At 40.4% G+C, this 17,826-nt stretch overlaps 1 protein-coding gene across 2 annotated transcripts in view; it reads right to left on the bottom strand.

Annotated features, from left to right (window-relative positions):
• The window catches only part of URI1 (URI1 prefoldin like chaperone), a 42,607-nt gene extending 25,119 nt beyond the window's left edge, over positions 1 to 17,488 (bottom strand). The window contains exons 1-3 of one of the 2 annotated variants that reach the window (XM_064459497.1): positions 17,090 to 17,488; positions 5,273 to 5,307; positions 1,124 to 1,202 (exon numbers count right to left, since the gene is read on the bottom strand). In XM_064459497.1, the coding sequence (XP_064315567.1) occupies positions 1,124 to 1,202; positions 5,273 to 5,307; positions 17,090 to 17,161 (186 nt within the window). In that variant the 5' untranslated portion in view covers positions 17,162 to 17,488. Of the gene's footprint in view, positions 1 to 1,123; positions 1,203 to 2,859; positions 3,017 to 5,272; positions 5,308 to 17,089 lie in introns of those variants that run through there. The other variant, XM_064459499.1, reaches the window with a different exon arrangement.
• Positions 17,489 to 17,826: the final 338 nt, after the last annotated feature.

Raw genomic sequence — 17,826 nt, 5'->3', positions numbered from 1 at the left:
CAACTCTGCAGCAGGCAGGATCCTGACCTTAAGACTATGCAGAATGTACTTTTCCTGCACACGTACCCTTCCTGACTCGGTTTTCAAGCAGCAGACTGCACAATTTGCCTGTTCACTCTTCCCTCAAAATGATGAAAGCAAAATTGAAAACATATGAAAATATTTGGCTAACAGGAAAGGAACTATTTATATACATTTAAAATAGCAGATGTGAGTTGACATTGCTGTTTTAACTAAGAATAAGCCATATCTAGCTTTTTTAAAATAGGGTTTTTTCTGTGCTTCAGAACACCACAATCTTTTTGCTTTACAACATGTGGCCACACATATCCACATGGTGATGTGACTACACACATAAAATCCAGAGCTGAATCATTATCACAGGAAAGGGAAACACTCTTTCCCCACATTTTAAGTGTAATCCAACGTCATCTTACTCTCAACTCAACTCTATACACTGAGCCAGGTTGCTAAGGAAGAAAATAGCCAGGCACTTTGTGCTGAGATTAGCCAATCATTTATTTACAGTACAACTTCCCTCCCTTCAAAGATACATCTTGAATTGGACCTGAGAAGGGGAAGGAAAAAGAGAGAAAAGCCAATTTGGTCAAAATTCTGGTGAAAGCAAGCCAAGAGGGTAAAGCTTACCAAGGGAGCTGTGCAGTTGTTAGAGAAGATTCAAAGCCCCAGAAATGATTGCTATGTCAATGTGAAGATCGGTGAAACAAAAATTAGCAGCACCTTTTTATGTAAAAATCAATACTCTAAGGTTTATTTCCATGAATCAGGAAATACTATGGCCACTTTCTTCTCAGGAAATGACTAAGTACCATAATTTAGTCATAACTGTAGTTTTCTGTACGATAGATTTACATATCAAACACGTCAGGTTTTGTGTTAGCATTTATGTCATCAGTTCTCAGTTGTCAGTAACACTGTAATTTATAATGGATTTCAAATAAAAGAGAAAGAAACAAAAGCACAGGTTTAATTATTATCATAATAAAGGTAACATTACTAAGTACTACATGGCAACCTGAATAACACCTCACAGCCAGTGCAGATCCCTCAGTTACAAAACATTTTAGCCCATTTCCTTGTACAAACTGTACAGCGTACATACCATGATATCGTAGGACAGTTTATCAGGCAACGTACGAAGTCGCTCCTGAAGAGCCTCATAATCACTCTCCACCTTCTTCCTGTTGACAAATTCAAGTTAACTCAATTTCATATCTAGAGTTCATGTTTTTCTGCTAATAATTCAACAATACACAAGAAATACAGAAAACTAAACTATTTTACTCTTAAACACATATAACAACTTATTTATAAATAAGACTTGGCATGATAAACATAATATCTACATTATTTTAGAATAACATGTACTAATATAGGGACATGATTATTTTAGATTGTGCATGTGTTTCTGAATTTGAATTTTTGATAGTGCAAAGAATCAATTCTTTCACTAGGATTTGTCATATCTCACTCCATGTTCAAGTTCAACAGTTATATCACCATCAATATTTACAAAAATAACTGAAAATCCAGCTTATACTTTATAAGAGGCAAATTCTTCCAAGTATCACTTGTAATAAAGAATTCATGACCTTGCTTTGAGCTGAGATAAATGGGCAAAATTTTAATTAATTCTAATTTTCACGTGAACTTTGTGTGCCTACCAAGAGTCAACACTCCTGAAAGATGGCTTCACCACTAGTATTCTGTCACATCTTCAATGCCTGACAAAGGACTATACAGGTGAGGAATATCCCTTCTGCTGCTTCTCTATCTATGTAGTGACATGTATCCATGTATCCATATAGCAACATGTTGCTACCAAAGAAAGAAATGGCTTGGTGAACTTAGACAAACTATTCCCACAGTAGACACCTGGCTCTTCAGAGGTCTTTGCAAGATACAGCGTTCCAACTGCTGCAGGGATTTTCCTTGGTGTGCAGAACAAGGAACTACACTACCTCTAAAAGTGCCTTCTTTCGCCAAGACATTCTTAAATACTTAAACTTGGCTGGAAAAGTCTTTTAATGGTCCACTGCCATTCTGAAGACAGTCAGAAATCAGCTCCTGCATGAAGTAGCTGGCATATAAATGTTAGGTTTGATTATATTGTTTACTTGTACTTCAAAATAGTAAACATATATATGGTAGTAAATTCTGCAGTAAAAGACAACTAAAAGCACAGAGCAGCATGCTTAACAACACTGACCCAAGATGCAAATTACAGGTTTTCTAAGGATGATTCAGGAAAGCAATCTATAAATGTGCTGAAAAATGAATGTCATAGTTGATAACACAACTCTCAAAATATTATCATTGATTTTCTTAGTTTCGTAAGCAGAGTGGAACCTTCTTCAGCATTCACTATGAAAAATTATCTGATATGCCTATGTTTTGACTCATTTGCTTACAGCAAAGTTCAGCTATGGAATCACCCTACTTAATACCTGGAGTACTTCATATTTTAAGCTGCTGAACTGGTCCTGAAAAAAGGAATTTAGGTTTTTATGCCACTTGGACATTAAAACCATATTCCATATAACTGATTTACAAAAGATGCTTGCTGCTGCTTTGGTTTGACAGATTTCTCCCTGACGTTTTAAGGAACGTTGCTCCATCCATTGTCCGCATCGAAGTGAAAATATAATTAACTTCCTTCAAAGAGGAAGGACAAACTCACGAATCTTAACAAAATTCACCGAGGTGTTTTTTGGGGGGCAGAAATATAATGACAACTTGGTGTCAACAATAACAATCAATTACTTAATAATATTTACAGAATCCAGCCTTTGCCTCACAAAGATCTGTATTTGAGAAACAGACACCGATGCACTCAACTGCTTGCTGAAAAACAATCACAATCCCCAAGTCAAAGGTCTTGCCAATGTCTCAAATGTAAAGAGAGGACGCCGTGGGAAGGGAATGGTATGAAAATCTTCCCACTTGCAGCTGGATTAAATGTTCTCGGCGTTTCATGGCTGAAAGTCACTCAACATTTCTTCATTAATCTGAAAAGAAGATACTGCCTTTAAGGTTTGACTGCTGCCCGTTACTGAACAATCTGATTAGGGTACAGCAGAAATCACTTGCTACAAAAGCTATTTTGCTTTACAGAGAAAAGTATGTTACCTTTTTCAGCAGGACTACTGCCCTTTGCTGATCAAACCTCCACCATGGCAATCTCTAAAAGTGCGGCCACATCCTGAACTCAATCATCAAGATAAAAGGATTAATTTTAATTTTCCTTAATTAATTTGCCTGAAATAGCATTAATTTAAGGAAGGAAGCTGACCTCCCTCTTTGCCTACAGCTAATGGTCACACGAGCTCTGGGGTGTGCCTGTACTGTGCTCAGTCCCCACATGCTATGAAGAACCAAAGCAAACAGGGAAGATGAATATTGGGACTCCAGCTATGAACGTGTCCCTAGACAGGGAAATGCACATCTAGATGTTTAACCAGACCCGTTATTGGATTCATGGCTTCTGAAATATACCTCAAGAAGCATACCAAAAATGAAAAAGAAAATAATTTAATGGAAATATACTGAAGCTGAACATTTTAAAACCCTGTTGTTATTCACCCAATTCTATTTAACATTCTTCTGAGTCACTTACTACTCAAAAGGTCTTATATGAACAAATTACTCAGTTGAAACAAGAGCATTTAGTTCTTGCACAATCAAGATCTAAGTAAGGGTACCAAATTTTAAATATTTTTTAATAAAGATTGTATGGATGCTGTATAAGCTGTTTTTCTATATAAAAGATACCAGTAAGTTAGGTTTTCTTTTTGACATTCTGCACCCCAAACCCCCAGATCACCGAGCCATGATGAGGGTTTGCATAAAAGCAAATACACGAGCAACTCCTCCTTCCCTAGCCAACCCTCCCACCCTGCTTCACAAACCACAGCCATTTTTATAAGAGGAAATAAATGTCACAACTTTCAAAACTTTAAAAAATCTGTTCAAATTTGAAGGCTTTCTGTCAATTAGTTTATTTCTGAAAAATACTGTCTCTCAGTGAAAGAATGTACATGCAGAATTTCACATGGGACCAAACTGGTAGGGACACTGCAAAGCTCCTGAGAAAGTACGTGTGCTGGGGATATTCTGCCTGACTTCATCACAGCAGCACCAGTAGGTACTTCAATAATATTTTCCTTACTGGAAATTAATGCAGTCTCTGAATTTTAAACATAAATGAAACATATTAGTTTTAGATTATTTTTGCAAGCCAATAGTCAGAATTTAATATAATGATGTGTATATATTGCCTTGACTTTTTTCCTCTTATCCAGTGCTTGCAGCCTATATGCATTTAAACTAAAAACATTTGATACACACTAAATATGAATTATTTGCTTGGAGATCTTTCAGGCATGAAGAAAAAGCCTCTTAAAATAAATTTAAAATATTATATGCTTGATGGTGTATAACCAAGGGTTTAATCTCACCACTAAAGGGGCAGTTGCTGTGATTCTGCAATAACCCTGCAGACAATAATCAAGGCAGCTCCTGTTGTTCTCTCAGTAAAATCATGGTAAACACAGCATGGATATATTGTAATTTGATATCTGTAAGATCAACTGTTATATCTCACAGTAACTCATAAGATTTCATTCACCATTAAATGTACATTTTCCTCAGATGCCATACAAAACTATTATTTACTAAGCATGTTTTCTGTTAACCATAGATTGCCAACAAAGGAAAAAGTGCCCAGAGATAACTTTTTTTTATATAACAAACCATTTCTTTCTAAGCATTACAAACTAAGCTTTATCACATCCTTTACTGGGTGAAAAAAAAACAGGAAAACATTACTTTCACATTGGTTTAGTACATCTGGGGTGGGGGGGAACAAAATTTCCCTACTTGCTCCATAGTTAGAAAGGAAAACAACAAGATTAGTTAATTCTACCCTGGGAGTACCTTTTCACCAATCAGGCAAATTAACATTCATCCCACAAGGTTACTCAGGGAAAAATGACAAATGAGCTGGGTATTTAAAACAGAACTATAAATGCTAAGTTTCAGTGTATTTGTGATGTAAAGTAACGATATCAGTGGAAAAGATATACATTTTAAAGAGAGTACCCTGCAATAACTCTGAGCTATCGCTAACTATAATCCCCAAAACATGGTAGTAGGATTTGGCTATCAGTATAATAAAAAGCAGTACTTTACTAAAATATAACTAGGTTATTCATCAGTATTTTAGGCATGTAGTCAAACATTTTTCACTTACCAGTACTGGATATTTTCTTGGCAGCTAGTGACCACCTGTCATCAAAACAGATAACTACTCGTGAAAACACAAGGCTAAGCACACAGCTGCAATGTCAATGCATCAGAAACTAGAACAGTAGCTTTACAGATTTGGTGGTGTCTCTATACACATTTTTATTTGTCAGTGCAAAGGCATGTGAATGGTAGTTCTTAAGCAGCACACTTTATCACACACTAATGCAGAATGATAAACACAGAAAAAAATTACAGCTTTTCAATCCATATTTTGGTACAATATCTGCTCCATAAGTATTAGGTGACACACAATATAAGATAAGTAGTAGTTTGTGCAATCTGGAGATCTACTTTCAGTGTTACATGTTCGCAGAATAAGAAAACAACATAAATTGTAATCAGACATCAATGTAACTTCCACACTCATTCATTAAAAAACAAAACCAAATGAATGCCACAGCACCAAAAACATTTTTTACTTTATCAGTACATCAACAAATGTTTCCACTGGCTGTTTTAATCTGAAAAAGCACAAATTAATTTTGTGGTGTTTGAATACAAGGATATTTGACACCATTATGGGCTGCCAGCTTCCCTTCATTTCTTTCTGGGTGTCAAAAAAAAAAAAAAAAAGGAAGTTTTAATCTGAAAATTTCACTCTATTGCTCTATTTTTTTATGCCCCAAGCAGCTTTCCCAAGAGATCAAAAATAATTTACAAAATAAAGTGCATTGTTACAATGAAACACTTTTTAAACTATATTTTTTAGACTACATAGATATCGCAAACAGAAAAGATGCTGAAACCTGTGACCTTCTCTGCCATAATCACGTGGAGATTGTGTCTTTCAAAACATATTCTGATCTCTGAATAATGGTTACCAAAAATATAACACAAACAATTTCAGTTATATGAAATGCAATGAAGCCATGAGGCAATTAAATATGTCTAGACATCTTCTCAATATAAGCGTTTTCTGTATTATTTTTTTTTAACAAATTCCGTTTCTCCTGTAGCTAAAATAATGCTAACATTTGAAAGCAATTAATGAGAAAATTTGCAGAGAAAACAATAACATACATTCAAGTACCACTGAAATCACTGGAGCAGATAATTTTTTTTCCCCCAAACAACAGAATGAAAGACAATTTTTTTTTTATTTAGCATATGTGCAGCTATTGGAGAACAGACCTCAGACCTTGCACTTTCTACTCATATAGGAATTAAAAAAATGGGACTTTGTGAGCTAATAATTCTTTAAACAGAGTAAAGTACTTAAATGAAAAGGATCAGCTCATGAAATGTAGAGCTATTTCATAAGCCATCAGGAAATTCAGCCAGGTAGCTCGTCCCACGTAAGCCAAGTTTAAATTTATCATTTGCTTTAAACTCCTATAAAGCAAATATTTTCCTTAATGTGCAAGCTAACTATTTTTAAGGTTAAGAATAAATGTACAGGCTTCTGTAGGACACCAACTCAGCAATCTAATTCATACTACTACTAAGCCCATTCTGAGAGTACAGTTTCCATAAAAGGTATAAATCATACAGCACAGCAACATTTGGTAACAATGCTAATGCACAATGCTGACCACCACTAACAAGTAGAAGTCAGAGCCCATTCTATCAGCATCCTTCATTCTTTCAAATTTGGTAGTGATTGTGAAGTACACAACATAATTAAGCATACAAAATGCTTATTAAATCCTTTAAGAAAGTTCCAGTTTAATTGCCCCGTTACAGATGAAGATGGAAAAGGCAGGAAGCTTTCCATTTCCAATACATGACTTTCCATGCATGAAGTAAGCTAAAAGCAGAAAAGAAAAGCCCTGCAAACCATAAGAGCAGCATGTTCATTAACCTCTACATGATAATCCTTTCGTAGCTGCATATTAACTAGTTACATATTCATAATCATTTACATTATTTAGAGGACCTTCTATGAAAATTTCCAGGATGTATCCATTAGCTACAATGTTAAAGGTTACAGAAGATAGTCTACTTAATGTTTCCAGGAAGCTTTTTTAATTAGTAAATATGTAAATTGGGCACATATGCTTTTTATGTTTTTAAAAAGCAGTCCATCAGTAAAACAGCATAGGGGCATACGCCGTTTCCATTGCCCTTTATCCCCTTTAAAAAAAAAGAAGAGAAAAATCAATAACACCAATCAATTTTAATTTAATTCTTCTTCTTTGATATAATCTCTCTTGAAGGGATACTAAAGGGTGGAACCAACAACAAACCTTTCCATTTCAGTGGCCAGCATAAAATGAGACCTTTTACAGAAGTGCTAAAATATACCACCTTAAAGATGTTTCAGGCTGCACTTCTGGAACTGAACTCTATTAAAAATACAGAGAGAATAAATATTGAAAAACAGATGAAGATCAATTATGCATATGTCCTTTATTAGGTCAGTCACATTGGATAACAACTGGTTTTATCACAGCAAGGAAACAGATAAAAATATAAACAAACCTTTGATTGTTTGCCTTTAATCAAAGATGGAAAAATCATTAGTCTATCTTCCACAAACAATTTATATCTAGAGTTACAATTAAAGAATGAAAATTCCTTTCAGGGTAAATAAAATAAATTACCTGTTTGTCTGTTCATTTGAGTTCAATTTGTCTGGATACCTAGTGTCATCAACTATGCATTACTTTTAAGACATTGTAGTGGAAGTGGTATCAATAAACCCTGAATTCTCCCCGTTTAGGCATAAAAATATATGAGTTTTTGAATGCATGCAGTTATCAGTGGCTTATCTGCATACTAAAATATTTATTAAACTACTCTTGAAGCAAACTTAACATTACCTAATCATGGGTCTGGTTATTAAAACAGGATCCACTGTTGGAAAGCACATTCCACAGTCTTAAAGCAAATGGGCAAATACCTTATTTCCTTCCTTTCCTCCAAGAACAACTTGTTAAAATTTAGTGCTTCTGAAGCCCCTGACCAAACAGGGCCATACCTGGGAGCCCCACAAGCAGCCACCCTCAGCACACCTCTGTGTGCCTGGAACCCAAAGTGTAATTCCTTCTGGATTAGAAACCAAACCATTAAAGCAGGAGATTACATGTTGATTCTGCTCTCATTACTACTAGGTTGAGCTATTTAAAGGAAAGACTGCGTTGAGGCTTTTAGGGTATGTCTTGTTTCTAGGTTTCACAAGCAGAGTCACAGCAAAGCTGAAGGATCAGCTTTAGACCTGTGATCACTTCCAAGGTTCCCCCAGTTCCATCGTACCAATCTGAACACAAGGCGTCTTGCATGCTAGTGACTCCAGATCACCTCCAAACAACTTGTAGCATACAGCCAAAGACTTTGTTAGCTGAAGGCAGAAAATTCCTTTTATCTTCAACACTTTCTCTCTTTCCAGTCTATCTATTTATATTCCACCTTCTCCAGGATCTTCCATCTGAAGAGCTCAAAAACTTTTCCATTAATTAAAGTGTACACTACTTTGGAAAAGCACTGCACTAATTTTACAGGCTGAGTAATTTAACCACTAACACTGGTCAGGAATGGCTAGAAACAGAAGCCCGATCTCCTAACTCAACAGCCAAGTACTACAGTAACTTGCAATGTTTCCCATGGGAGTGAAGATGGGCGAGAAGGACACCATAGCATGAAGCTGGTTCTTACCTGTCTGTGCCCACGGGTCTCTAACCTGTCTCCCATTACCCCACCTTTCCCCAGCAGGTCCTCACCCTCACATACAAGGGCACCTCTTTCTTCCACCTCATTTTCCCTACCTTCTTAGCTTCTGCACATGCTCCCATTACTAACAGCTGAACACAATTCTCTCTGGTGCCTGATTATCAAGGTGGTGCACAAATAGTTCTGCTCTCCTCTCCAGTCTAAGACTATTTTGTTTGCACTCCAAGGGGGAGTGCATGCATGCAAATGTCTCTCTCTACCAAGCACTAGGCACCGCCTACAAAGGTGATTGTTTTAGCACACTGAGGGTAATTCTCCCTCTCATCTGTTCTGAACAGCAATAAGGAAAGCTGCCAAGTCAGAATTTTATTTATGTCTCAGCTCATGAAAAATCATAAGCAACAGAGCTGATACTGGTGTCATCTGTGGACAGTTGCAGATACCAATGCTAAACCTGTTGTATTCAAGTCACAGTTATTTTCAAGTCTAAAGAAGTAGAAACTGGTATTTTTAAGATGAAAGTTAACTTCTATGAAAACTATGAAAATAAAAATGCTCCTTCAGATTAGGAAGAGTTCCTACATGAATGAGAGGTTATTTCCACACTGTGGGGTATGAATGTGGAAATATGCAGTGTGGCACACAAGCAAAGTTTCTGTTTAAACAAATTGCAAGTTAAGCATCCGAGAGGCCCAGAAAATGTGTGCTGTTTCTACATGCATACTTGTATATTTTGCTTCAAAACTGGAGCTCTCAATCTAGCTGGTCTTCTGAAATTAGAAGCTAGGGACACAGATCTAATCCCAGCTCTGATTCTATTTCTTCTATATGGCCTTGAGCAAATCACAACCTCTCAGTCTACATTTCTTCATCTGCAAAATGGGGATAATAGTATTAACCTACCCACCTCAGAGTGTTTAATGATGATTAATTAATGTGAGAAAAGCACTCTAAAGATGTAAGAGCACTATATAAGTGATAAAGCATTATTTACCACTTGAAAAGTAATCTGAATAAAATCAGATATGCAAGTAATTTGTTTACATGTAGCAATAATATAATTTGTGACTATTTAATCTTGAATTAGTCTCACTTTAAACATCCCTTTCAATCACATTTCCAGTTACTTAGGGAAAATGACAGTATGGAATACTTTTTGTGGAAGCAGAGCAAGTAATGAGGTGGTAATTAAAGTAAGGGTCTAATAAAGTCTAAAACCAATGACTTACCTTCAGGAGGCTGTCCCAGACATTTGGGACTGTGTAAAGATCTCAGGCTTGACCTTGGTTCTGTTGTTCAGAACCTTCCACAAACTACAATGGAAGCATATGCTGGTTTTCCAAAACACAGATCCATGCTTGGAAGGCTTATAATAAATCTAAGATAATTTCCACTACTGACCTAATTCAGATTACTCCAACTCTGCAGTTTTAACTGTTTAACCTTGTACATTCAAGTATTTACTGCAGTTGATACATGCACATGAGCTGCCTCCATCTGTAAATGTTTGCAGTATCAAGACCCACTCTGTCATGCAACTCATGCATGAGATTTCTCTATCGCACACCCAAACTCTAAAAGTTTACTGATGAAATAACCTGTTCACAATATGACTTTACATTACAGGAGAACACTAATGGGTGGTCAAATATTTAATCATGTCTTGGTAACAAGGACGTAACAAGCCACACACAAAACATTCATTTAAAATGAATTTTCATTTTTTCCTCTAGGAAACTACACAGTACTTGCCTAAAACACAGCAATCACTGATGGAGAAAGACAGAATTAACATTTGCACAATTGTTTTTCCTAAGGCCCCATTTTCAATCAAAAAAATGAAATAAAACTATTAAAAGTTCTTCAGTCTGTTGGCACACTGTACCACCTAATGGAAAAGGAAGAAAGCATTTCTGAGCTCCCATATTACTCAAGAACACTAAATTTCAACAAATTATTAACATAAATCCCCCTTTGGGTGGATACTTTTGCCTTTTGAAGAAACACGTCTGGGAAGACCACTGAAGAAAAACAGAGACTGAAAGAAATTTGAATCATGGCAAACATTTATTTTGAAAGCAAAAAAATCTTATTTAAAAATATAGCCACAATTTTTACCTCTCTCTACAAGAAAACAAGAGAAGGTCTACTATTTTTACGCTAATTGAGCACACACAACTAGGTCTCTCAGTTCTCCAGAAAAAGTACTATATAACTATTATTTATCAATAAATAAAAACTAAGTTCTGACCAAAATTATTTTGGGGAGATTAAAAATTCTACTTGAAACATCTAAGAATTATAAAGCAGATGGAAAACACCTCATCTCTTCTTTATCATGTGAGAAATTCTGCCCTCTCAACATTTTTATGTTGTGACCACTGCTGTGGTTATAGGTCACACTGACAAGTAACTTAGAGTTACCTTGCAGTAACTGCACGCGCGCACGTAAGCATGGCAGCCTGCTCCCCCACGACATCCAGGCGGGCCATGTCAGCTCACATGCGCCAGCACTCCTCTTCCTCACCTCCAACCATGAGTTCTGAACACCTTTACGTTGTTTTGCCGTTTGTCAGTCCCCTGTAGGAGTCATTTCAACTCACAAACCCAGCAAAAACCCCAAGGGCAGCAGGATGTTTTCCACAGAGTGAGAGTTCAATTAGCTCTGAACCAACTGAACTGGTGCAAGCAAGGAGCAAACTGGAGTAAGGCCTCATCTTTCCCTGGTAGCAAGTCAGTATTCATGCCATGTAACTCCATCCTGAGACAGAGCTAAGGAACTTGTAACTTAGTATTTTAGCTTACTTCAGTTCAACATATCCATGTGGCTATCCTATATCCAAGCTAGTTCACATCCCAAGACAGCAGCAGACAACATAAGCATAGAACTCCCACGATCTAACTTACCAAACATGTCAAGCAAGTTTTGCAAGCTTTGATGTTGTCTACAGTGCAACAGCTGTGCTGCTAGCAATACTGGAGTTAACTAGCTTAAAATTGACACCATACATGGCACCTGCCTCACAGACATACCTTCAGGCTGTGGTACATTCAGCCACAGTCCTGAGTAAACTAGTCATCAATCCGTCCTTGCCTCCAGCTACTCAGTTCCACTGCCTTATCCTTCCAAGCCCCAACACAATCTGCTGGCAGATGTCTTTGATGCTGCACAATCAACCAGATTAGGGAACCACACTGGCGGAAAGAAAAGGAAAGGGAGGGAAGTGAGGGGAAGGAGGAAGGGAGGAAGGAAAAAAAGAAGCAAGAAGTCAATAACAAAGTTTGTTTTGAAGCTGGATCCCAACTCAGGTCACCAAGCAGTGTCACAAATGTGCCACCCTAAAATTGCTCAAAGGCAGAAGCAAGCAGTCACAACAAAACCTAAGATTGAGAAGTTGTTTGCCAAATTAAGGTCATCTCCTTCCTGGATAATTCACATGGTCATTAACAAAATTTTTCAACAAGCAATCAAGACCGTTGCACACAACTGCTCAAACTCAGTAGGAGCATGGCCACAGCTCAAAGGGCCAATCCAGTTTCACCTATTGCTGGCTCTGCATTTCCCCCGCCACATTCGTGCTGGCATTTGACATGACCATTTTTGCACACATTGCTGGATTCTTCTTACCCCACAGCAGCCTGATCACAAGTGCTGGTACAAAAGTGGTGGAGGAATTCACCCTTTTCATGGCAGTCAACCCATCAATCAGCTTACACTAACAGTGAAATGGCAGCCTATGTTAACAGGCAAGAGGGACCGCAAAACCAGCAACTGCACAACCCAGCCCGGAGTCCTAATGCCCCACTACAAAAAAGTGAAGTCTCAGTGCAGGTGCTGCTCTGAGTGCCTCAAGACGGCAAGCTCCAAGCTAGCATATCCAGCTGCATGACTGGAACTTCAGATTAAAAAACACAAGTTCACAGTCTCAAAGGAGGAAAGAAGTACATGAGGCAAGGGGTACCCAAGTCAATCTGAGAAGCCAGGTTATAAGTGTAACTTCTGGAATGGAGACCTGCATAAATGCTAGAGATGCTAAAGATGATACCCAAACAGTACTCTGGTCACTGCATCCACTCACAGAATCTGTAGATGTCTATAGGACAAGCATGATTCAGTAACATCTAAATGCTGTGGATATAATCTCATCTACATGTTTTAGTTACTGATGAGGTAGGACATATACAGACTTGCCCACTCCAGAATAAAGGCAACACTCTTTAAACTGTTTTGTGGATAATTTGACTTTGATTACCATTTAAAACATTAATTTATTTCACAATTCCTGACACTAAATAAACTAGTGGATATTTAATTCATACTAAGAAGAACATAGACAAATATTGACTACAAAAAGCAAAAGTAATGATCAGTTAACACGGAAGGAGCAATTAAGTTTTACACTGAAAGCTTCCAGATAATGACTGAATTAGCCCTTTTACTTGAAAGCGGCACATGAGAAAACATTATTGGAACCCACTATTACAAAAAAGCCTGGGACAGGGAGAAGTGGACGTCATCACAGGCTTCTAAAGAGGTAATTGTCCAGGTACCTTTTAAAAAGGAGCATGCCAAACCAAGCTTCAGACACTTATGTTAACTTTTCTCAGTTACTGTGCAAAATGAAGTCCTACTACACTGGTGTTTCATGTCCAGGCTTTCTCTAGATTCTGTTAACTTGTGTGCAGGCTGGAATAAGTGCAATACCTCGGGAGACACTGCACTGGAATGCACACTGAATTTCATCTGCTGAGTCCACAGGCAAGCAGTTCCAGATTTCCAGTGGCTCCTGCAGCAGTGTGAAGTGTACAAGACCTTTCTCAGCCTCACTGCTCTTTTTCAGACTGCAGGAACAGCTTTAAGACTGCCAAGTAGCTGACTTTATAGCACAGATATTACTTGGAAAAGACTTAGACAGAAGCAGCCAGCCCCAGAAGTATTCATATAGGAAGAAAACAATTTAAAAGAGTGTAAGTTTACAATTCTGTGATTTGTTTCCCCACTACCCACCTACATGTTGTTTAACTGTTAAAGATCTGCAAGTACCCAGAATCTTGAAAACAATTTGGAGACTACAGATCATACAGCTCCACAATTTAAGTTAATAAAAAATAAGAATATGTCATAATACACAGTGGCCAGTGAGTTACAGTAATAGCTGCACTAAATCTAATTGTGCTTTGTTGTCATGATGAGTGACAGGAGAGTCACCTCCTTGTCCTAATTTTCCTAAAAAGAAAATTTAAAAAGTTTGTCAGTGCAATACAAAAAAAATTTCAAGGCATATTGCCAGCTACCACTGGAACCCTTTAGATTCTCCATGGCCATGTTTGCATCCTACAAATGTCTCTTGGATCTAAATGGTTTTGTAATGCCTCCCATTAACGCATATCTTCATGGCATTGCTCAGAAACTATATCAGCCCACTGTAAATTCACTGTCCACACAAGTCCTACCAAATCATAAGATCTGACTTGTCAAATTCCTATCAGTTAGTAATCCCAACCCATTTGATTGTAGGAATAAATGTGTATAAAATATTTTGTTTAAACGCAGGCTCTACGGCATAAGAATCCACCTATTTAAATATTCATTTTATAATTCCTGTACTAACTTGCAACAGATTTAACACAGTATTTTCAGTTAACATCTACTGCTTTTGCAAGTAATCCACGATACATACATCATATTCTTCTTACAGAAATATTCAAAACTTTATGCAGGCACTGTGCTTCCAATGATGGTCTTTATCATTAAAATTACTAGATAGTCTTCTATAATTTATCCCCAAGATACACATTCTAAGCCATGTTTTTATACAAAGTGCCTTTAGTGGGAGCACTGAAAATTGCTTTTAACAGTTTGGTCTTACTATCACTACAAATTAACAGTATGAAATCTGTCCAACAGGCAAGCAATCCTGAACAAGAATTAAATTACTTTTCACCAGGGTTCCTAAACCTGGAAGTTGCAGCCTCAGATTAAAGACAGAAAGTCATGAACATCCTGTTCTTTTATTATTTTTAAACAGGAAGGAAGCCTCACCTCACGTGTTCTCCAGAGCAGCTCTTTAGCACTTAAAAGCTCAAACTCGTAGCTGAACCAGAGTTGTACTATGGCCTGGATATTAAAAGAATCAACTATGATTCAAATATATTTAATTCTGCAGACAGATAACAGTGAATCTCACTATTACACTAAAGGTTGCCCTCAGACTAATGGGAATAAATAGGATTCTTTATACGTAATCGAGCATCACTGGGGCAGCACATCCCAGTAATTAAAAGAAACACATGTGCCTGCTTAAATACCAGCATATATATAGTATTGGCTAAATAACTTTACTATTTGTTATGAAGCTCATACTACAATTAACAATTTCCCAAAGTGCTGGATAACTAATTCTTCCTCATCTTTGTGCTAAGACCAAAACACGAGCCTTCAACTTCAGTAATTCTGTGAAAAAAAAACATAAGTCTCTGGAAAGAGGCAGCTGAAATAAAAAGACCTCTTCCTTCTTAAAATACAGTGTTTTCGTAACTGAAAATACCGTTGTAATCCAATTCTATATATTCATTGCATAGAGGGAAAGTCTACTGCATCTTCATCATGACACTCCATTGTAACCAAGATATTTAGTTCTTTAGTATAATTTCATAATGAAGCTAAAGTGCTCCTTTTTTTTTTTTTAGCCAATTTGCAGAAATTATGTAAAGTTTCCTGTGATAAAATATAATTTTGGTACATCAGCCTAACAGAGCCTTAATTAATGGTCTCCTGGGCCTCTTTTCCACTGGAGCAGATCTGTTTAAGAGGTGTCTTAAACTTGCTTACAGAGGGGTCTTACCATGAACTGGGAATAATTCTACGTAGTTAGGACAGACATCCACTTGCACAGCAGATGGGTTATGATCGCCAATTATCGGTATAACGGGTTACCCTCTGTGCAGAACGAACGACGCAGAGTATTCCAGCAGATCCTCTTACTATTCATCCACATTAACGGTCAGTTGGTTATGTAGATCTTATACTAACAATCTAGCATGCTATTCAAAAGCAAACACATTTTTGCACACAGTATTCCAGACAAGGCACACTTTTTACACCACATATGTGTTGATAAAGCTGAAGATAAAGCCCTCTGTTATAACTGAGGAGCTCTAAGGGGCATCTTAGTAGGAGCTTTAAAAATTTTTTCATCATGTGAAAAAAATCAGCAGAAAAATTGAAAGGTGTGCAGGTTGTGGGCAAAGATACTCGTGCCAGTGATACACTGAACATGGCCACGAGTCCCACAGCAACTCCTGGACCCACACAGGGCACAAGGCTGGGACCTACAAGCCCAAAACCACACTCACGTGACCTGCAGGGAAAGGTATCCCAAGTTTCATGCTATGGCCATGTGCAGAACCAGCCTCCCAATTCTCGGGAATCATTTTGCAGAGGAGTTTGGCTCCTTCAAACCCAATTCAAATGTAATCAGTGTTTTTTAAGGCAAGTCACAGACAATTAGTTTTAGATACACCCACTCTTCCTGTTGGCCTACGAGGTGACAAGAGTCCAGAGACATCCGCTGGGCCTTGACGGGGCCTACCCTGCAGGAGCGTGTCTAAAGAGGTGCGTGACCGGCCCTGCGACAGAGAAAGCCACAGAGAAGTGGGAAGAGGGTGAAAAACACGCGTTTAAGAAAGCGCCGTGTAACCGTAACGGTCCGCTCGACCTGTTAGGGCGCGTAGGCCGACGGCAGGGCGTGCGGGGGCGGGCCCGGTGCCTCCCCACCGCTCGGCCGAGCTCCTGCTCCTGCCGACGCTCTAGAGGAGCTCCGCGCCCCGCCGGTCCGGGCCGTGCCATGCCGCACACCCCTCGGCGCCTCTTCTCTCCGCGGAGGCAGCCCCGCAGCGGGCTGGCGGGGGAGTCTCGGCCCGGCGGTGCTGCGAGTCCCGCCAGGGGCCCACCGGTCGCCACAACCCGCCTCGACCGCCGCCCTTGACGTCAGCCCCGTCACGTGCCCGCCCGCCTCACGCAGGCCCCGGCGCGTGCCGCCCGGGGGCCGCCACCCTGGGGGGGGACTCCCCTCCCCCCTCACCGGGGGGGGGCCTCGCCACCCCGCCCGCGCCCCCCGCCCTGGCCCGGCCCCGCGGCCTTGGCCTTTACCTTTCGGTGCTCCTGGCGGAGGCGGCCCACGAGCGCGGGGCTGAGTGGCGAGGCGCCGCTGGGGGCCTCCATGCCCGCCGGGCCGGGCCGGCGATGTCTGAGGGAGCGGCTCCGCGGCGCGGAGTTGGGCGGCAACGGGAAGAGGCGGCCGGGCCGATCTCCTCAGCAGGGCGAATGAGTCCTATAGAAATGTTTGTGGAGGGTGAAGCGCCGGCTCCAGAGCCGCATCCACGCAGGGGCCGCCGCCGCCTGGGCCCGGTGCGCCGCTGCCGGGGGAAGCATCTCACACTCGCATTCTGGGCCGCGCCGCCGCCTGGGCCCGGCTCCCGCTGCGCCGGCGGGCCGGGAGAGCGCCGGCAGCTCGGTGCCGGCCGCCGCCTGCCGCCGCCTGCCTGCTGCACTCTGGGTAGCCGGGTAGCCAGCCAGCCCGCCAGGCGTTCCGCCGCGCCCGCTGGAGGCACCCGGCTGCGAGCGGCGAGAGGCGGGCGCTCCCCACCCCCTGCCCAGCGCCGCGCCGCCGCCGACCCGGCGGGTTGAGGGCGGGGGGCACGGCGGCAGCTCCCTGCGACGGAGCCGGGCTCCCCTAGAGGCGCGGGGACCCGGGCTGGGCGCCGCTCCGGCCCGGCAGCGCCCGGGCTGCCCGGTGCCCCCGCCGGCAGCGGGTCCGCGGGCGCGGCTGCTCTGGGCCCGGATCTCGGCAGGAGCGGCGGCCATGGGCGCGTAGGCCCCGGACTCAG

The sequence above is a fragment of the Phalacrocorax carbo genome, chromosome 8 (assembly GCF_963921805.1).
Source record: "Phalacrocorax carbo chromosome 8, bPhaCar2.1, whole genome shotgun sequence".
In the NCBI taxonomy this organism is placed as follows: domain Eukaryota; kingdom Metazoa; phylum Chordata; class Aves; order Suliformes; family Phalacrocoracidae; genus Phalacrocorax; species Phalacrocorax carbo.
Note: the sequence above shows the minus strand (reverse complement) of the source record. Positions and strands in the feature narration are given on the sequence as shown.